This window comes from Lipophrys pholis (assembly GCF_963383615.2).
Source record: "Lipophrys pholis genome assembly, chromosome: 2".
Taxonomy (NCBI): Eukaryota; Metazoa; Chordata; class Actinopteri; order Blenniiformes; family Blenniidae; genus Lipophrys; species Lipophrys pholis.
The window spans coordinates 17,653,047-17,669,176 of record NC_137636.1 but is presented as its reverse complement, the minus strand read 5'-3'; the positions used below and the strand labels follow the sequence as shown (position 1 = coordinate 17,669,176).

Genomic DNA, 16,130 nt, shown 5'->3' with positions numbered 1-16,130 from the left:
CGTGTCGCTTAAAGTTTGATTTAAAAAAGATTTTTTTATCCAACTCGGAATAGCAGCATGAGCTTTGATTTCTATGTTCCAATTTGCAAAAGCTGAGTGCCGTCACCTGCATCCAGTCCAGTGTCGGCTTGATCTGACTGAGCGCCGTTACCTCACCCAAAATACGATGGGAATGAATATCAATGAAAAAAAACTCCATCTGAACTTCTCAAGGCCACTGAAACAAAACTATCCATGTTTAAAGCCTTTTGAGTGCACTCCTGATTACCTTCTCCTCACACCTGAGACTGAGTGAAGTGCTTACTCTGACTTGAACCTTGTGAGTGGTGCAGACAAGAGTACATTATTTTAATTTTGGTCTCTCATTGCTGCCCACTCAGTTGTGAGGTCTGGGCATTTATACATTTTTTGAGGAGTAGCGCTTGTAATAGGCCAATTACATTGCTATTAAGAGAAACACTTGCCTTTAATTGTGAGAAATTCAAAGCTCTACTGGTATAAAATTCCTATAAAAAAAAAAAAGAAAAAAAAAGATCACTGTTTTCTAATTAACATGTTATGCGGTCTTCGATAATTGCATTCATTTATCAGCTCAATGTAGGTTAATCCGTGGGTTGCTTATTTCCTTTTTGTTGGACTGATGAAAAGAAGCTGCTGTATAAATTTTTTTTAATAAAAATCTGGTAATTATTGCTATTTTTGTAATAATACAAAAAATCTCATACTTGCTGACAAAATGTACAAAAGCATTTTTTTTTTTTTCAAACAAGTGCAATTCACCTTCATTCAAACCTGTGCAGTTCAATAGCTGTTTCTACACAACAATTCTAATGGATCGGCATCTATTTCCTTGTTTGTTTTTCTGTTAGCTTCATATCCTCTGTGGCCTTTGTGGTAACGAGGTAGCGGAGGGGCACTCCAGAGGTTTAGAAAACACATCACCAAGGATCTCGATTCTTGTTTTAGACAGATTATTAGCAGGTGAGGGAATGAATAAAGAAAAGGGCAAACTTGAACAGAAATTCCTTCTGGACCGGAGTTTCTAAAACTTAAATCTTCAAAGCTGTAGGAGCCGCAGGATCCTGACGCTGTTGAAAGAGGCTCCGCTGACAGGGGACAGACTGCACAATTATACTGGTTGGCAAGTAGGTCATTGAGTTGTGAATGGTAGATTTGCTCCGCATTATATGCTGATGATCCAGGACAGACCTCCACCCACAATGTTAAGGTTTATTGTTTATTCAGTCCTGGTCATCGCTGGGTGTGGGAATGAGCAAAGGAACGTCAGTTTGTTTTTAACGTGTGGCTAAACTAATAGGGAGCTCTTTTTCTTGTGCACCACTTAGGCACGTACACTTGAAGCACTGATTTATGAGGCGACGTGGCTTGGTTGCGAGAGCGGTCGTCTCCCAATCGGAAGGTTGCAGGTTCGGTTCCCATCTCTGCCTGCTGAAGTGTCCTTGGGCAAGACACTGAACACCAAACTGCCCGGATGAATGCAGTGTGAGAGTGAGTGGTCGGAGGGGCCGACTGGCAGCCTCGCTTCAGTCAGCCGACCCCAGGGCAGCTGTGGCTACATACGTAATTTACCACCATCCAGTGTGGAGTGAATGAATAATGCCTTCATTATTTGAGTGTCCTGAAAAGCACTATATAAAACCTATGCATTATTATTATTTATATTTTCACCTGTATTTTACAGGTATCTCGTCATATTTAGAAAGCTTCTGTCATGGTTGTAAATTTGCATTTTAACTCTCTCTGTGATGCTTCCCAAATGAATTCAAAGCTACAAAGTAACACAACATAATCATACCAATATGCAAGTTAATAGAAACATCACTTGCAAATTTCTTGGATCAATGAGATGATTAATCATGAGTGAAACTACAGGAGCTGTGTTCTTGTTGGAGGTTAAACAGCTCAGCATCAGAGAGAGCGGTACTTTCTGTCAGGTAAGTGAAAGGATGAGTTCTTAAATGCAAACCTGTGTGCTGAACACAAATAACCTATATACTTTAATTACGTGCTCCGGTGACAAGTTAAAGACATGTTGTGAAATGTATTGTGTTGCCTATCACACCAACAATAACAGTAATTACCTGATCATCGGGTTCCACTTCGGCTCCATTCTTCAGCCACGACACCTGGGGCTTGGGATCGCCGCACACTGTACATGTCAAACTCAGAGTCTAAAGAAAGTAAGGAAATGTTGTTTTTCAGATAAATACTTAGATAAAGATGATATACCTGTACACACTTTGACACCTACTTTCTTTTCCATGATTGTGACCACGTCGGGCAGACCTCCAATCACCTTGCCACGGTCTGAAGCAAGCCAGTGTTAATATACTCAGTCATTACTTATTTAATACATGTAAACTGTAGGTGAAATAAGATGGACTCACTTTTCTCAGCATAGGCTTCAGCCCTGAAACAAAAGTAAAAAAGGTTTTTGTCATAGTACTCATGTAAGTAAAAATGACCTCTCACTATCAATATTCAAATTTCATAATAGAGAATCAGCAATTCAAAATTCAACCCATGTGAAATGCCTGAGCGAGAGAAGCGTCAGTCCTGCCAAGCTGGATCTGGTTTTTTTTCTGGCTCTCTATAGTGGCTTCATGCAAACACATATTACTTCAACTTCTGGTTGCCCAATAGCAGCCAGATGGGTTGCTACAAATTACTTATGCTTAGAGCAAAGCCACATTATGAACTTATTCCGTTACTTAACAAGTTGTTTGACTATTTGTGGAGAAAAAGAAAATTGAGATTGTTTTCAGAGGGCTGTCAGAGCAGCATGGCACAAGCAGAGGTCAGCCACAGGACAGATGGCCGGAGGAACTCTGCTCGACTCTTGGCATGTTGATGCTCAATCAAAAGGGCAATGGGGTGTCACCAGTTTAAATGTGTTTGTAAAATCTTGTGCTTAAATGTCTCTCTTTGAATGGTAATTACGAGAGGGATTTGGATGGTTTCCACTCTGCATGCAGTGTTTAGTGTTTGGAGTTTCAATCCTTTTTTCTCTAAATGCATTTGTTAAAATTCAGTGCGGTGGGTTTGCTTTGGACAAATTAGCCAAAGGACCCCAAAGGATCCCTGCTACCTCACTATTTCTATTCATAACCTTGATTTTCCCTCAAATTTTAATATGCTGGACTTTTTCCAGACAACAAGGCTTTTGGGTTTTTGGACTCACTCTAGTTCCTGAAATATTCAGCTTGAAGATGGAGGTGAACTCAGCTCACGCTGTCTGTACTGGCCATCCAAGCACTAAAATACAGCTGCATTTTCTCACAGGTGTCTAGGCTGTCCAAATACATCAGGTGCAAAGTTGACAGAAGCACAGAAAAGCAATCTAATACCTGGTTTCTACAGAATATATAAAGGTAAGCAGCTCAGGGTGCAGAGACACACAATTATATGTGGCATAAACTATACTGTGTGAAGTTAAAGACATATGATTGGTGTCCAACTGATTCTGCTGCATGATAACAGTGTCACACACATGTGTCTAGAGTCAGAAAAAAGTATCTAAGCAAGAGAACAACATTGTATGGGTTCTATACTGCCAGTCTGGGATCACACAAAAGAGAGAGCCGCCATGAAACAGCCTGAATCCACACAAGAGTTCTGAGCCCTGGGATCTTAAAAACAGAGCCTACAGGGCGATGCCAGGTATTCACAGGCCGGTTGCACAGATAGAGATAGAGAGGCTGTTGTTCTGACATAGTACAGTGGGATACAAGACAGATAAAGGACAAGGACTGCACTGAAAGGCTTACCCGATGAAAAGTAAAAATGTATCAATCTGCATGCACGTTGTAAACAAATGAGTTATAATTCTTATCTATAGGAACAAAATGTATCCCAGTAAATCATTTTTTTAGGCTGATGGATGTTAAGCTTACAATTTTGGAACAGATGTGAGGGAAACAGCAATTCATCAGTTGCAAAGTCAGTCTGACTGCAATACAAATGCAAGCAAAGAGACACGCTTGAGAGTTTGGTCTTACTTGAGTTTCTGGAACTCAGCATATGCCTTGTCATAAACTGTAAAAGACAAAAACACAAAGTGCCTGTCATCATTTACAGAACAAATGCCTCCTTACTTTATCTAAGAGGCTAAATGACTGGAAAAATCAATTTTCTCAAAAACAGCCTTGGCTTGTTCCGTCATCAACAGCCACAACAGCGCTCGATAGTCAACGTATTACAGTGAAATGTCAATAAATGCTTTTGTGATAGCTTTTCCAGTTGACGAAGTATGCTACACGTCACCAATGTATTCAAGCTGAAGCTTTATTTTCCATATACATATTTCACATGCAAACACGTCCTTTATGTAACCGACATAAAATCAAGCTAAGCAAACCTGCAGTTGAGGAGTATCCAGCCACCTTTTTACAAGCCTGGTCAAAGTCCTGCGGGGATGATTATTTGATACCCAACCAACGGTTTCTGAATTCTTTGAAAGTTGTAGACAACAAATTGTACCCAAGAGGCCCACAAAAGAAGAAGTGACTGCATTGTTCCTCCTCTTTACTGAATTATCAATAAAAGAGTATAATTGATGCTGAGAGATGGAAAATACGAGAGGGAAAGTACTGACCATCACCGATGAGGTCCAGAGTGCGTTTATGGGAGTTTTCAGAGTCAGTGATCACAATGGAGTATGCACCTTTATCCTTCTCCACGGGCTCAATCACCTGTGAATGAATCAAACAATACAGTCAACAAACCCTCCCGCTCAGGTTGAGCGTGACCGTTTATATGATGAGTGGTTACAATGGAATTCTGATCCCACACCCGAGATGTGAACCCGGGTCACAACACTCATGATCAAAACTTAATTTAATGCGTCACCAAGGAGAGACAATAATGATAACAGTAGTCTTTCATTTTTTTGGCACCTTCTTACACGAGGTGCAAAGAGCTTCTACATAAAGTGAAAGAAAACATATCAACAGAGACTAAGACTGAAACAAAGGGCTAATAATAATTCCAATTATTGATATTTATCTTAATGTTTCGCACATTTCTACCAATGCAGAAGCAATTTGGGAATTATTTAAGTGGCACGTTCAAGGAAAAGGGGTTGTTATTCCCATCAAATCACCCGTGTGTGATTGTAACATGCAGTTCAACATTGTGAGTTAGAAGATAATACCTCCAATGATGCCATGGCAGGAGTTCCTCCAATCACAATCTTTTCACTGTGGGACAATTTCGCCTCACTGAGGAGAGCAAAGAGCAGAGTTTAGTGTGCGTGCGTGTGTAGTGCTGTGATTCCAGTAGATGAAGTCTGGTTCAGAGGTAATGGAAAATCATGTTTACATGCCTCTCCGATGGTGCGCCCATCAATCACTATGGATATTTTTCAAATTCAAGTGTCTTTAATTTTTTTTTCTCCCCCCCTTTTTTCATTCTTTTCTGTCCTCTTTTTGATGCGTCCACTTGTTCCTACTCTACTACAGGCCTCTCCACATTTTATAATCTCTTGGGTAAGACAGAGTGCTTTTAGCAGCTGAAAAAGACTGTGTGCTCCTTTAGAGAAAATGATAGGGTTGTGATTCCTGTCACAAAACAGAGCAATTTTACTGCAATAAGCAGGATAATGAAAACACTTGTCAACCGCCATCACAACTTTTATTATGTGGCTTATTGTTTTTGCCACTCGTGGCAATTCAACTTGGGAGAAAGGCAAAATCATGTGTTTGTGGTCAGCATGTTTATGGGAGGACTTAAAAGGAAACTGTAACCCCTGCTAAAATCTCTGCTATGACTGCAGATACTAGAGACACTTTTCTTTTGATTTACTTCCTATTCTTCAAACATGTACTGCTACTACTGTTTGTTGTGGTGTTGTAGTAGCATTAGTATTGTAAATCTGAATTCTTACCCGTGATACCAGGCGATGTTCATCTCTGAGGTGTAATACTTCATGTGACACTGTAGCTGAATGCCTGTTGCTGTGCAGTTAATCACCAGCTCTGCTGCACTGGCTCCTAGAGGAGTTGATGGAGGTGATAGAGGTTGAGGAGAGCATAGTTGAAATCAAAATCAAATACATGTCGGGCACCTGCTGTTGGATGTAATCTGGCCTTGCATCGCTGTGAGAGTTCCGGCATGCAGCACAAAATTGATCAAATAAAATCAAACTTCCATTTTCAGCCATTTACTGGATGCATTTTAAGATGTCCCTTTTCATGGTACCTTTGTGCAGCTTGGAGAGAGGAAAAATTGCACTAATGAAGCAGAGTGTAGACTTTAGAGTGCAAGCTGTTTATGTGCTGCATTCAGGAAAACACTTCAGCCGTCAGACGTTTTATCAACTTTTCTTTTTAAAGCCGTTGTGCCTAAAAGGGCATTTCATGCTACACTATGTCTACGCGGGACTTTGCTTAGTGCACATCACAAGTGAACAAGTGTGTCATCCACCTGGTCACATCACCATGGTTTCCTATTATCAGAGTAATGAACCCTCTTCTCCTCTGCAACCACTGCTTTAACAGTTGCTGCAGAGCTGTCAAGTGACTGTCTCTTAAAATAGGAGTAAGATGCTCCTCCACACTGTCACTGTGACAGCGCAGAGGAATTTTAAAGTGATTTCACCACATGATGGCATGATGGCCAAATGCTTCCAGCGTGACAACTTCTGCCACACGCTGATAAGTGTGTGTATGTAGCAGTCGGATTTTAAATCGGAAATGTATTGGCCCCGGTGATAGATCTCACAAATCTCTTATCACTGCAGTGTGATTGTGCCATGTCAAGTTTAGATAATTTGAACTGGTTCTCTCCAGTGGGAAGAGGATGATGTTGTTGATGATTTTAATGTGGATGTCTGTTCATAAGCTAATTGATTTTTGTGAATTTACTTTTCTGTGTGTGTGTGTGTGTGTGTGTAAATGTGTGTGTGTGTGTGTGTGTGTGTGTGTGTGTGTGTGTGTGTGTGTGTGTGTGTGTGTGTGTGTGTGTGTGTGTGTGTGTGTGTGTGTGTGTGTGTGTGTGTGTGTGTGTGTGTGTGTGTGTGTGTGTGTGTGTGTGTGTGTGTGTAAGGAAGATAGAAGATACCTACCAGCCAGTTGGCTGAGCTTGTTTATGGCGTCCTCAAAGACTAGAAGAGAGGAAGAGTGGCATGGGGTCAGGGAAGGAGGTAATGGCACTGGAAAGGAACTATGCTGCCCTCTGGTGGCTGCTGTAAAAGATTTAAATCTATACCATACTCTATCCTAACAATTTCAATCTTTCCACAGTGCATTACATTGAAGAAGTCTCATCTCCTTGTGACTTTAATACTAAATACTGCTGTGATGATTATACATTAAAAAAAACAGCCTTATAGCAATGTCCAAGTTCAGAACTTACTTATACATGCATTTTAAAGAGAATAAAAGACAAGCAAGAAAGGTATGAGGAAAAAAAGTAATATTATAATGGGAAATCATTAAGCACACAGAAGTACAGGCTTTTAAGACTACAGGGTGTCAAAGTGAGTTTGCTCTAGATAAACTTTTCCTGGAAAATTTAATTGTACCTTCTTGAGAATCAGTACACCCAGAAACCAAGCAAGCTGTCACATACAGAGAACTATTTTTATTCAGCAGACAGAGAAACAAAGTTGGAGTGGTGGGGTTAGTTAAAAATGTATTAGTATACCATGTGCCGATAGAGTGTGTGAAATTGGATCACATTTTTTTCCTGCCTCTGTATTAATGAGCACTGAGCTGTTTGGGGGGGTTAAGGAAAAGTTTACTTTTACTTGTTCATAATGCTATAAGTTATTATCATTATTTATTTATACTTGTTCATTTAGACATGAGTCAATCACGAGTTAATAATTGAGCAGGAAGATAAATTGGGGAATAAGAGGAGATGTTTACCTTTTCCAGAAATATCAATTTGACTCATATCTTTCCCTCTGTCATCGCTGATGGTAGCCTTGTAAATTCCTGATGTCTTCAGTGAAAACTGGAGAGAAACAGCAGAGACACACTGGTAAACATATGAATACATCGCACAGACATTCATATAAACCAATAATAAACAACGTTTGTTCCATAAATCATTAGGAAATATAATTTTCATGTGGTTGGTTGCAGAGACTTCATAAAGCTTTTACTTTTAAGGTAAAAGTCTTTAAGTAGCATCACTCAAGCAAAAGTCTTCATTGTCTGTAAATCCACAGTTGACAACATTGTGCGCAAAGAGTGTGAGATTAGAGTTAGAGTTGTTCCTTCAGTCAGACAAATTCTGTTTGTATTCACTCCATACACACTGTTCCAGATTTGGGGAAATTGTGTTCATGAGTAATGTTGTTAAACATTTTCTCATGAGGGATTTACCTGTTTAATTGGCAGTTTACAAACTCCAGATCCAAGATCGGGCTTCACATCGGGGATAATTTCGGTGTCCTCCCTGTACCAGTGGAACTCGGATTCCTTCTTCAAGTTAGCAACCTGCAATGGAAATACACAATATTTAAACATGTAGTTTTACTGTATAGTCTTTCCACCAATTTCATATTTCTAATTACTATAATTCAACAACACCAGGAAACCTTTTTCAGCAAACAGAATGAACTGTTTGAATGAATAAACTTTATTTTTTTAACATTGTGATTTGTAATGAAGCTAAGCTCAGAAGCGTATCATCTTGTGTTAGATGAAGTTTTTCATAGTTATATTTCCTGACCTACTGCCTTGTATTTGCATTCAAGGATTTACTGATTTGCTGTTCAGTGGAATATATTCTTGGTCTCTGTGATGTTTCTTGTGCTACTGGCTGCTATACAACCAAAAAGCAATACATTTCCAACCACATGCTGAACAGTGAGCAGAACAACTTTTCTGCTCATTATTTTTTCATCCAAATATATTGTGGTCAAAGATTTTCTTTCTCGCGTCATCTGTTCACACTTGATTCCAATATGACTCTGGCTTATCCAGGTGTTGCTTTGCATACATCATGGAAAAGTGCATCCGCAGTGCAGCTCTTCTGCAGTCCTATGGGGGTTGTTTTGTGTCTCCTTTCTGCCCATGAGACCAGAAGGTTTTCTTGGTCATCCAGATCCTGTATTGACTTCCACGGTTCTCCTTGACTGCTATTTCTTAATGACATTTCAGCCAGTGGAAACTGCAAGCTGGAAGTGCTTTGGAAGCTTTTTATAGCCTTCCCCTGCTATGTCGGCATCAGTTGGCTTCATTTCATTTCATTTCATTTCATTGCATTTTATTTTATGACAGTTGCTTTGAGAAGCTTAAGGTTGTGGAATATTTCCATGAGCTTTGAGGAGTCAGGCACTTTGTTACCTCTGGACATGTCATTGGCTGGCAATTCGTATTTACAATTCTTCACATATTACAGTAACTAGCAAATCAAAAAAAACAATCAACTCATTCATGGGAGTTCTCAGACTGTGTAAGTATACACAACAAAATGCTCTTTGATTTCTGTTTCTGTTCATAAACATAAATGTAGAAATGTATTTGGATTTTTAAAAAGGCTCTTTTTCAATGTGTTGGCTGCAGGGTTAGTATTTTCTTCTTTTCACTTCAAAAGTCAACGGAATATCAAATTGCCCAGGGGTGGCCAAGTGTTTGCACATAACTGAATCTCTGCTTATCTACATAAGACATTCACTCTCATCCACTGGATCAAAAAAGTTTCTTTAAAATCCCAAAAACTTCAGGCTGTTTTCATTCTCAATTATATATTGTGCTCTAAACAATCATTGACACAAAATACAAATAAAACATATTTCTGCAGAAGGGTTGAGGTTAATGCCTTCTGTGGATTGGCATTCACAACTTAATATGGTTTTTACTGCAAGAAAGAAAATATCCAGCCATCCAGCCATCCAGCCACTCATCCTTCTATCCAACTAATCTCAAACACACAGTTTTGTACTGTTAGAGGATACCAGAGTACACACGGGGAGAACATTGAAACTTATAAACCCCCCATTGACTCAATTTTGTTTGTTTTCAGCCCAGACATTATCATAACACAGAGACTGTGGCAACCTGCACAGAATTGCTAATCGACTATCCAAGTCAGCCTCCCATTTGTTTAGAGCACAAATATTCAATTGTCATTGAGTTTGGCTTTGTTTACCTTACAGACCAAAGTGACCGAGCAATCATCTCCAATCTGAAGTGACAGGAACTCACTGAAATGGGGACCTGTGATGGAAAGAGTTGTTAGTGAGATGCCAATAAAAATGGGCATAAGCATTTACAAATACCTGTTATGTAAAAGCTCATGTGGATATGTCGTCGCTGTTCTATAAATGTGAGATATATTATATATTAATATAGATATTATTATTACTCTTTCAAACGGGTCCATTTGACTTTTCATGTTCCAGTTCCAAAATTAAACATGGTTCACTTCCATCTTCCATGTGTTCCTGCACATTTGCTGATGAGTCGTCTCCCAGCAAACAGGATGGTGTTTACAATAAAGCTCAATCCAACATTAAAAGTATCTGATGTTTTGTATTTCTTACCCTCCTTGACTCTGATGTATTCTCTCCTCTGGTATTCAGCCTCAGCCAGCGCTGCCTTGAAAGCTATGTGCACATACAGATACACATAAACAGAGAATAATTAAAAGATCAAAGTCTCACCAGTAGCTGCTATAGATTCTTTCTGTGGATTTTCCGGCTAATGGTCGCCAGCATGAGAGTGGAATCATAAGTTATGAAATTATGTGGATTTCAAAGTATACTTCATACATAAAGTTCAAACCCACCTTACAACTATCAGCTTAGTACATTCCCATAATGTTATCCCTCGTGGTGGATATGAAGCAAATCTATTGCCAAATACATGTATGTACCTAATGCAAGTCATGTCCCAGTGGGTTTGCAAGCAAGCATCACTACTAATTAATAGGAGGAGAAATACATGAGTTTGAAATTGGAAAGTCGTGTTTTCACACATAATGTATTGCCGTGGTTGCAAATAGGTCAGTTTATATACGTTTTTTACCTTTAATAAACACTGGGTGTTATTGGTGGAGAAACAGTGAGATCTGGCCTCTCTTACCATCACTGATCAGAACCAATGAGCTCTGTGCTTTGCCTCCTCCATCAGTGATCTGGCAGGTAAATGTCCCCTCACTCTCCTCAGTGAAACGGTCCATGATGAACTCTATGACACCTGTAGCAACATCATGACCCATCTTGTTGGGCTGCCAAAAAACAAGAGCTGCATTTAAAAAAAAGACCCACAGTATACTTGATAGTAGTCTCTGCGATTACACAGAGACTACTACTGTTTTTTTCTCTGTGGTTAAGCTTTTCATGTTGACAGAAATTGACAAATAGTCATGCCGACATCTGATGCTCATCTTGAAGTTAGAAGATTATTATCAATCCTGACTATTTTCTGTTCCTGAAGCGACGCTGTGTCTTACATCAGCTCCAGAGAGTTCCTTGTTGTTTATAAAGAATTTGTAGGTGACTTTTGGAGAAATCTCTTCAGCCTGCAGCCAGAACCTCACTCTGCCTCTCTCCATGATCTTATAGGCCAGCTCAGATTTCAGAGGGATGACTAGAGGAGAGGAGAAAGGAGGGTTAGGAGTCTGAAGACTTTAATGTGCTTGCTCAATTACTGCAGAGGGAAGTCGAGGAGGAGAGGAGAGGAGAGGAGAGGAGAGGAGAGGAGAGGAGAGGAGAGGAGAGGAGAGGAGAGGAGAGGAGAGGAGAGGAGAGGAGAGGAAAGGTTGAGGTTGAGGCGTCAGATGGGAGGCAAAAGAACAGAAGAGGTGAATGGTGGTTAGGCAGGTGATGCAAAAGCAGGTAAGACTTTTTGAATCAAATAAAAAAGAAAAATATGCCCCTAAAAGAATAAAGAAATCTGAGCGGTTCAAAGGAGTCAGAAGAAAGCAAAATGAAAGCATGAAAAGCAAAGACAGAGAAATGGAGACAGTCAGCGAGTGAGATTAAGACTCGGCCAAGAATAAGCATGAAGGAGGTGAGATTAAAAGGGACAAAGAGAGAGATTATGAGAGCCTGACTGAGTCAGCCAGAGTTACCTACCTGGGTGTCTGATATCATAGCTGAGTGCCAGCATCTTTGTCAATTCTGAATCAAAGGGAAAACACATCATTCTAAATCAAATGATAGCAATGAAATTGTTGCACACTAATATAATCTGAGCATCTACACCTCAAGTCAGAAAATTCAACAGTTGGATTGTGTTTATCATGAGGAGGAAGGTAAGTGTGCAATCACTAAAACTGAACTGAAGCAGTTGGGAAGATGTTGCATCATCGCTCAGTTCAAAGCACGACACTCCACCTTATTGCACACTGAAACTCCTCCAACACACCGCTTCGTGAGTTTGGTATTACCCTATTGGAGGGTTACCAAATGCCTACCTGTGACATAAGTGATATAAATGAATCCTTGTATAGTGGGAAATTCAGAAATTATTGTGCATTACAAGTGAAGTAACTGTAGGCCAAATAGGAAGCAATCAGTGGATGGCACACTGAATAACATATTACAGCCTGGCAGCACAGTGGTGCAATAGAGGGAAAAAATATTGTGAAAGTTTCAAACAGGAAAACCTTTTGCTAAGAAGACGTGAAGATAATACATACTCACTGCCCCCAGCTTGGAGAAATAATGTGAGCAAGCCACTCTGCTAGTATCCATCAGATATTGAAATTTTTCGTTGTCTTCCAGCCAGTGAAATCGGTTGTAAGCACGGTTTAATTTCTTTCATCTTTATTGCATCTTACACAGCACCTTAGTTCTTTGATACTTAGTTTACTTTTGACTTTGGGTTAGGTTTGAGCCTTTGATGTAGTTGTCTGGATATTGCTATACGGCTGTTTAAATGTTCATGATCGAGGTATAAACAATCTTCCCTTGAGCCCCTTCCCTTCTGAGCTTGCCTCCAAGAATGGTTGTGCACCCCTTCTTCAATCTCATAGTTGCTTCGTTATTATCATTAGAAATAATTTTGTGTGGGAAATTAGGCATCCATTTAAAACACTTGAAAGAATCCAACCTTCATTTGTGATCGTATAGCTGGATGACACGCCAGTGGTGTTGGTGACCAACACAGAAAAGGTTCCAATGTCCTCTTTATCGGGGTTCTTAAAGATCATTTTGGAGCTGCAATGCAAGACAAGAGTGAGAGAACAGATAAACAAAGACAGAACAATGATGTACATGCTTGTACTGATTAATCTGGATGGTCTTCTTACAGGCTGCCCTCGGTCTTAATCTCTACTCCCTTGGAGAAATCTGTGATTTCTTTGTAATCTTTCTTCCAGATGAACTGAGAGCCCTCGCTCATTTGGCAGGACTCAAAAGACAAAACAATGTCACCTGACTTCTCGTCTACCACACAGGACACCTCCTGGGAACCTTCAACAAAAACAATCACATATACTTGTTAAACTGCAGCCATTTGTGTTCTAAAAAAAAAAAAAAGAAGTTGAATCTGAGTGAGCTTCTTTGTTATTAGATATATTGCATTCATTTTATTGGTCCACTCTCTTTCAGCTTGCCTTCAGTACTTTCAAAGCAGCATCACTCCATTAACAACATTATACAGTGCCACCGAAGCTATGCTCATAGCTGTACGATGTGGCACGAAGGACATACATCATTTTTATGTTCTCTAAATGTCTTTGATGAGAATTTACCTTCCACAGCCTTTGCAGTCACAAGGTCAGAGGCCATTGAGGCCATTCCCACTCCTGCAGCATTAACTGCACGTACTCTGAATGCATAGCTATTTCCCTCCTCCAGACCTGTGACCTAGAAAAATACCAGACAAGGAATACATATTCACATCCAGACCAGGTAAAGACCTGTAATGTGTGTTAAAGCAGGAGGAGGAGGAGGAGGAGGGGGAGGAGGAGGAGGAGGAGGAGGAGCTGTTCACAGTCATATGCAGATTTGGTAATCTTCAATCAGGCAAATTTGGGCAGGTTAATTAGTACTGACATTAACATTGTAGCAGGATATTTTTCACTGACATCACAAGCCGCTGCAGGTAAATACCCACATTTCTGAAAATGCAGGAGAAGGTGACAGCAGTAATAAATTGTACAAGCCAGCAGCAACTGCACTGAACAGTTGTCAAATGTGATGTACTACAACACCAGCAGCATCCAGCCCTAGAAACTTAAATGTTTAAATTATAAAACATTAACAAATTATTGTTAAATAATAATTAGTATGCTGTGTTTTATAAAGCACACATTATTAAACCACTAAATACACTTAAAAAAGCCAGATGGTCTAATGTGAACTTGTTGACTGGCCTGAAAGTGTTACTTTTTACACATTCAACTAAAAATACTAATTTAACTAATTTAATATTTTGCAATGTAAGTAAACATAGTAATTGTTTACTGTAACCACTAGATGTCACTGTAGCATAATACAATGGGGTTGCACTACTGCGCCACATGCAGGGTTGATAAAAGCACTACAGGGTGGGACAGCATATGTAATGTAATGTAATGTAATGTAATGTAATGTGTGGAAATGGGGCAACTATACAGTCACCAGCAGGTTTAAAAAACAAATCTTTACAGAGAGAAAAACACAAACCTGTTGAACTTTTTAATTGAAGAAATGTGAAATGTGCAATGTAAATTAATTACAAATAAGCTCACCTTTAGGAAGCGATGACTGACAGCTGTCTCATTCGATGTAGTCCATTCATTAGTGCCCTTCTTGGCGTACTCAACATGATAGCCTGTGATTGGTCCAGAGCCAGTATAGACAGGTTTCTGCCACTCAATCAGCAACGAGTCATCTCTTACTTCAGAGAAAGTCATGTCATAGGCAGGACCTATGCAACGCATAAAGTAAAAACAGAGGAAAAATACACTGATTGGCATTGATCAATATGCATGAGATCATGAAATGTTCCATCTGTCTTTATGTCTGGCAGGAAACTGGACCAGTCCAGTCAGAGGATGCTATTTACTAACCCGGTTCTGGCATGTTCCAGATATCACACTTATAGTCAGCAGATGGTTTAGAAGCTGGTCCAAGGCCAGCTAGGTTGGCTGCATACACTTGGAACTGATAGACCGCTCCCTCTGTCAAGCCTTCCACCTGTCAATACAGTTATTAATATTCTAACTAAGCGTTGCGAGTTGAAAGTTTGACAAACAAAACTGATCCACTTTTTTTGCAGTATGGAAATTCCACCGAAGAATTTGAAAACAAATTCATAATATAAGTCTGTATTCTGGTATGAATGGAAATTATGCAACTTTTTACCTTATAAAGTCTTTCTGAGAGTGGTGGGATATGGATCTCTCGCCACATGTCTGCGCCACTGCGCTTTTTATCCAGATAATACTCCTTGATCGTTGCACCTCCATTGTGAAGTGGCTTCTTCCAGTTCAGAACCATCGAATGGCCATCACAGCTCAGTAGCGCAATATCATATGGAGAAGAAGGGGTGGCTGAAAAGACACCATTTCATTTTACTCATTGACTTCCAGTTTTATCAATTGACTCTGTTGAGAAGGGTGGGATGATGATACAGTTAACAATGATCTGATTTTGTAACAGTAACCACAAATATTGGAATACTAACTCAGAGCAGCCATGACAGTCAGAGGTGCAGACTCCTGGGATTCATCGCTGAGGCCCAGCTCATTGATAGCCTGGACACGGAAGACATAGGTTTCTCCTTTTGTCAGACCACTAACCACAAACCTGAAGAAACACAAATCCATTAGGAGTTTGAAGGATTCCTTTTATGCGCTAGAAAAGAAAAAGCAAAAGAAGGCATTCGTTTAAGGTGTGATTGGATTAATTTTACACATACTTGGTGCTCTTGCGAGGTTTGTGATTGGCTGAGGTCCAATCCTTAGATCCTTTCACACACTGATCAATGTAGTAACCAATCAGATTGTTTGGTTCCTTTGGAGGAGCCCACTGGATGAGCACTGAAGTGTCTGTTTCTCTTGTTGCAATCACCTGACCAGGAGCCGATGGTACACCTGGAGAAAACACCTCAAATATAAGAATGCCCAATAAATCACAGTAAAAGATTGGTCATCACTGTCACAGCCTGGATTTGTTACACTGTGGTAGATATTATGTTGGGCAGCAGTAAGACGAAAACTGC

General features: G+C 39.9%; 1 protein-coding gene across 1 annotated transcript in view; it reads right to left on the bottom strand.

Moving 5' to 3' along the window:
• myom2b (myomesin 2b) overlaps window positions 1-16,130 on the bottom strand; it is a 30,207-nt gene that overhangs the window by 2,091 nt on the left and 11,986 nt on the right. The window contains exons 15-37 of the mRNA XM_080493541.1: window positions 15,828-16,002; window positions 15,594-15,715; window positions 15,272-15,459; window positions 14,977-15,103; window positions 14,656-14,834; window positions 13,675-13,789; window positions 13,231-13,393; window positions 13,032-13,138; window positions 12,053-12,097; window positions 11,428-11,564; window positions 11,058-11,202; window positions 10,517-10,579; window positions 10,123-10,190; window positions 8,352-8,465; window positions 7,890-7,977; window positions 7,085-7,123; window positions 5,906-6,011; window positions 5,174-5,240; window positions 4,616-4,712; window positions 4,020-4,056; window positions 2,409-2,431; window positions 2,273-2,328; window positions 2,103-2,192 (exon numbers count right to left, since the gene is read on the bottom strand). Of these exons, the coding sequence (XP_080349667.1) occupies window positions 2,103-2,192; window positions 2,273-2,328; window positions 2,409-2,431; window positions 4,020-4,056; window positions 4,616-4,712; window positions 5,174-5,240; window positions 5,906-6,011; window positions 7,085-7,123; window positions 7,890-7,977; window positions 8,352-8,465; window positions 10,123-10,190; window positions 10,517-10,579; window positions 11,058-11,202; window positions 11,428-11,564; window positions 12,053-12,097; window positions 13,032-13,138; window positions 13,231-13,393; window positions 13,675-13,789; window positions 14,656-14,834; window positions 14,977-15,103; window positions 15,272-15,459; window positions 15,594-15,715; window positions 15,828-16,002 (2,351 nt within the window). The remainder of the gene's footprint in view (window positions 1-2,102; window positions 2,193-2,272; window positions 2,329-2,408; window positions 2,432-4,019; window positions 4,057-4,615; window positions 4,713-5,173; window positions 5,241-5,905; window positions 6,012-7,084; window positions 7,124-7,889; window positions 7,978-8,351; window positions 8,466-10,122; window positions 10,191-10,516; window positions 10,580-11,057; window positions 11,203-11,427; window positions 11,565-12,052; window positions 12,098-13,031; window positions 13,139-13,230; window positions 13,394-13,674; window positions 13,790-14,655; window positions 14,835-14,976; window positions 15,104-15,271; window positions 15,460-15,593; window positions 15,716-15,827; window positions 16,003-16,130) is intronic.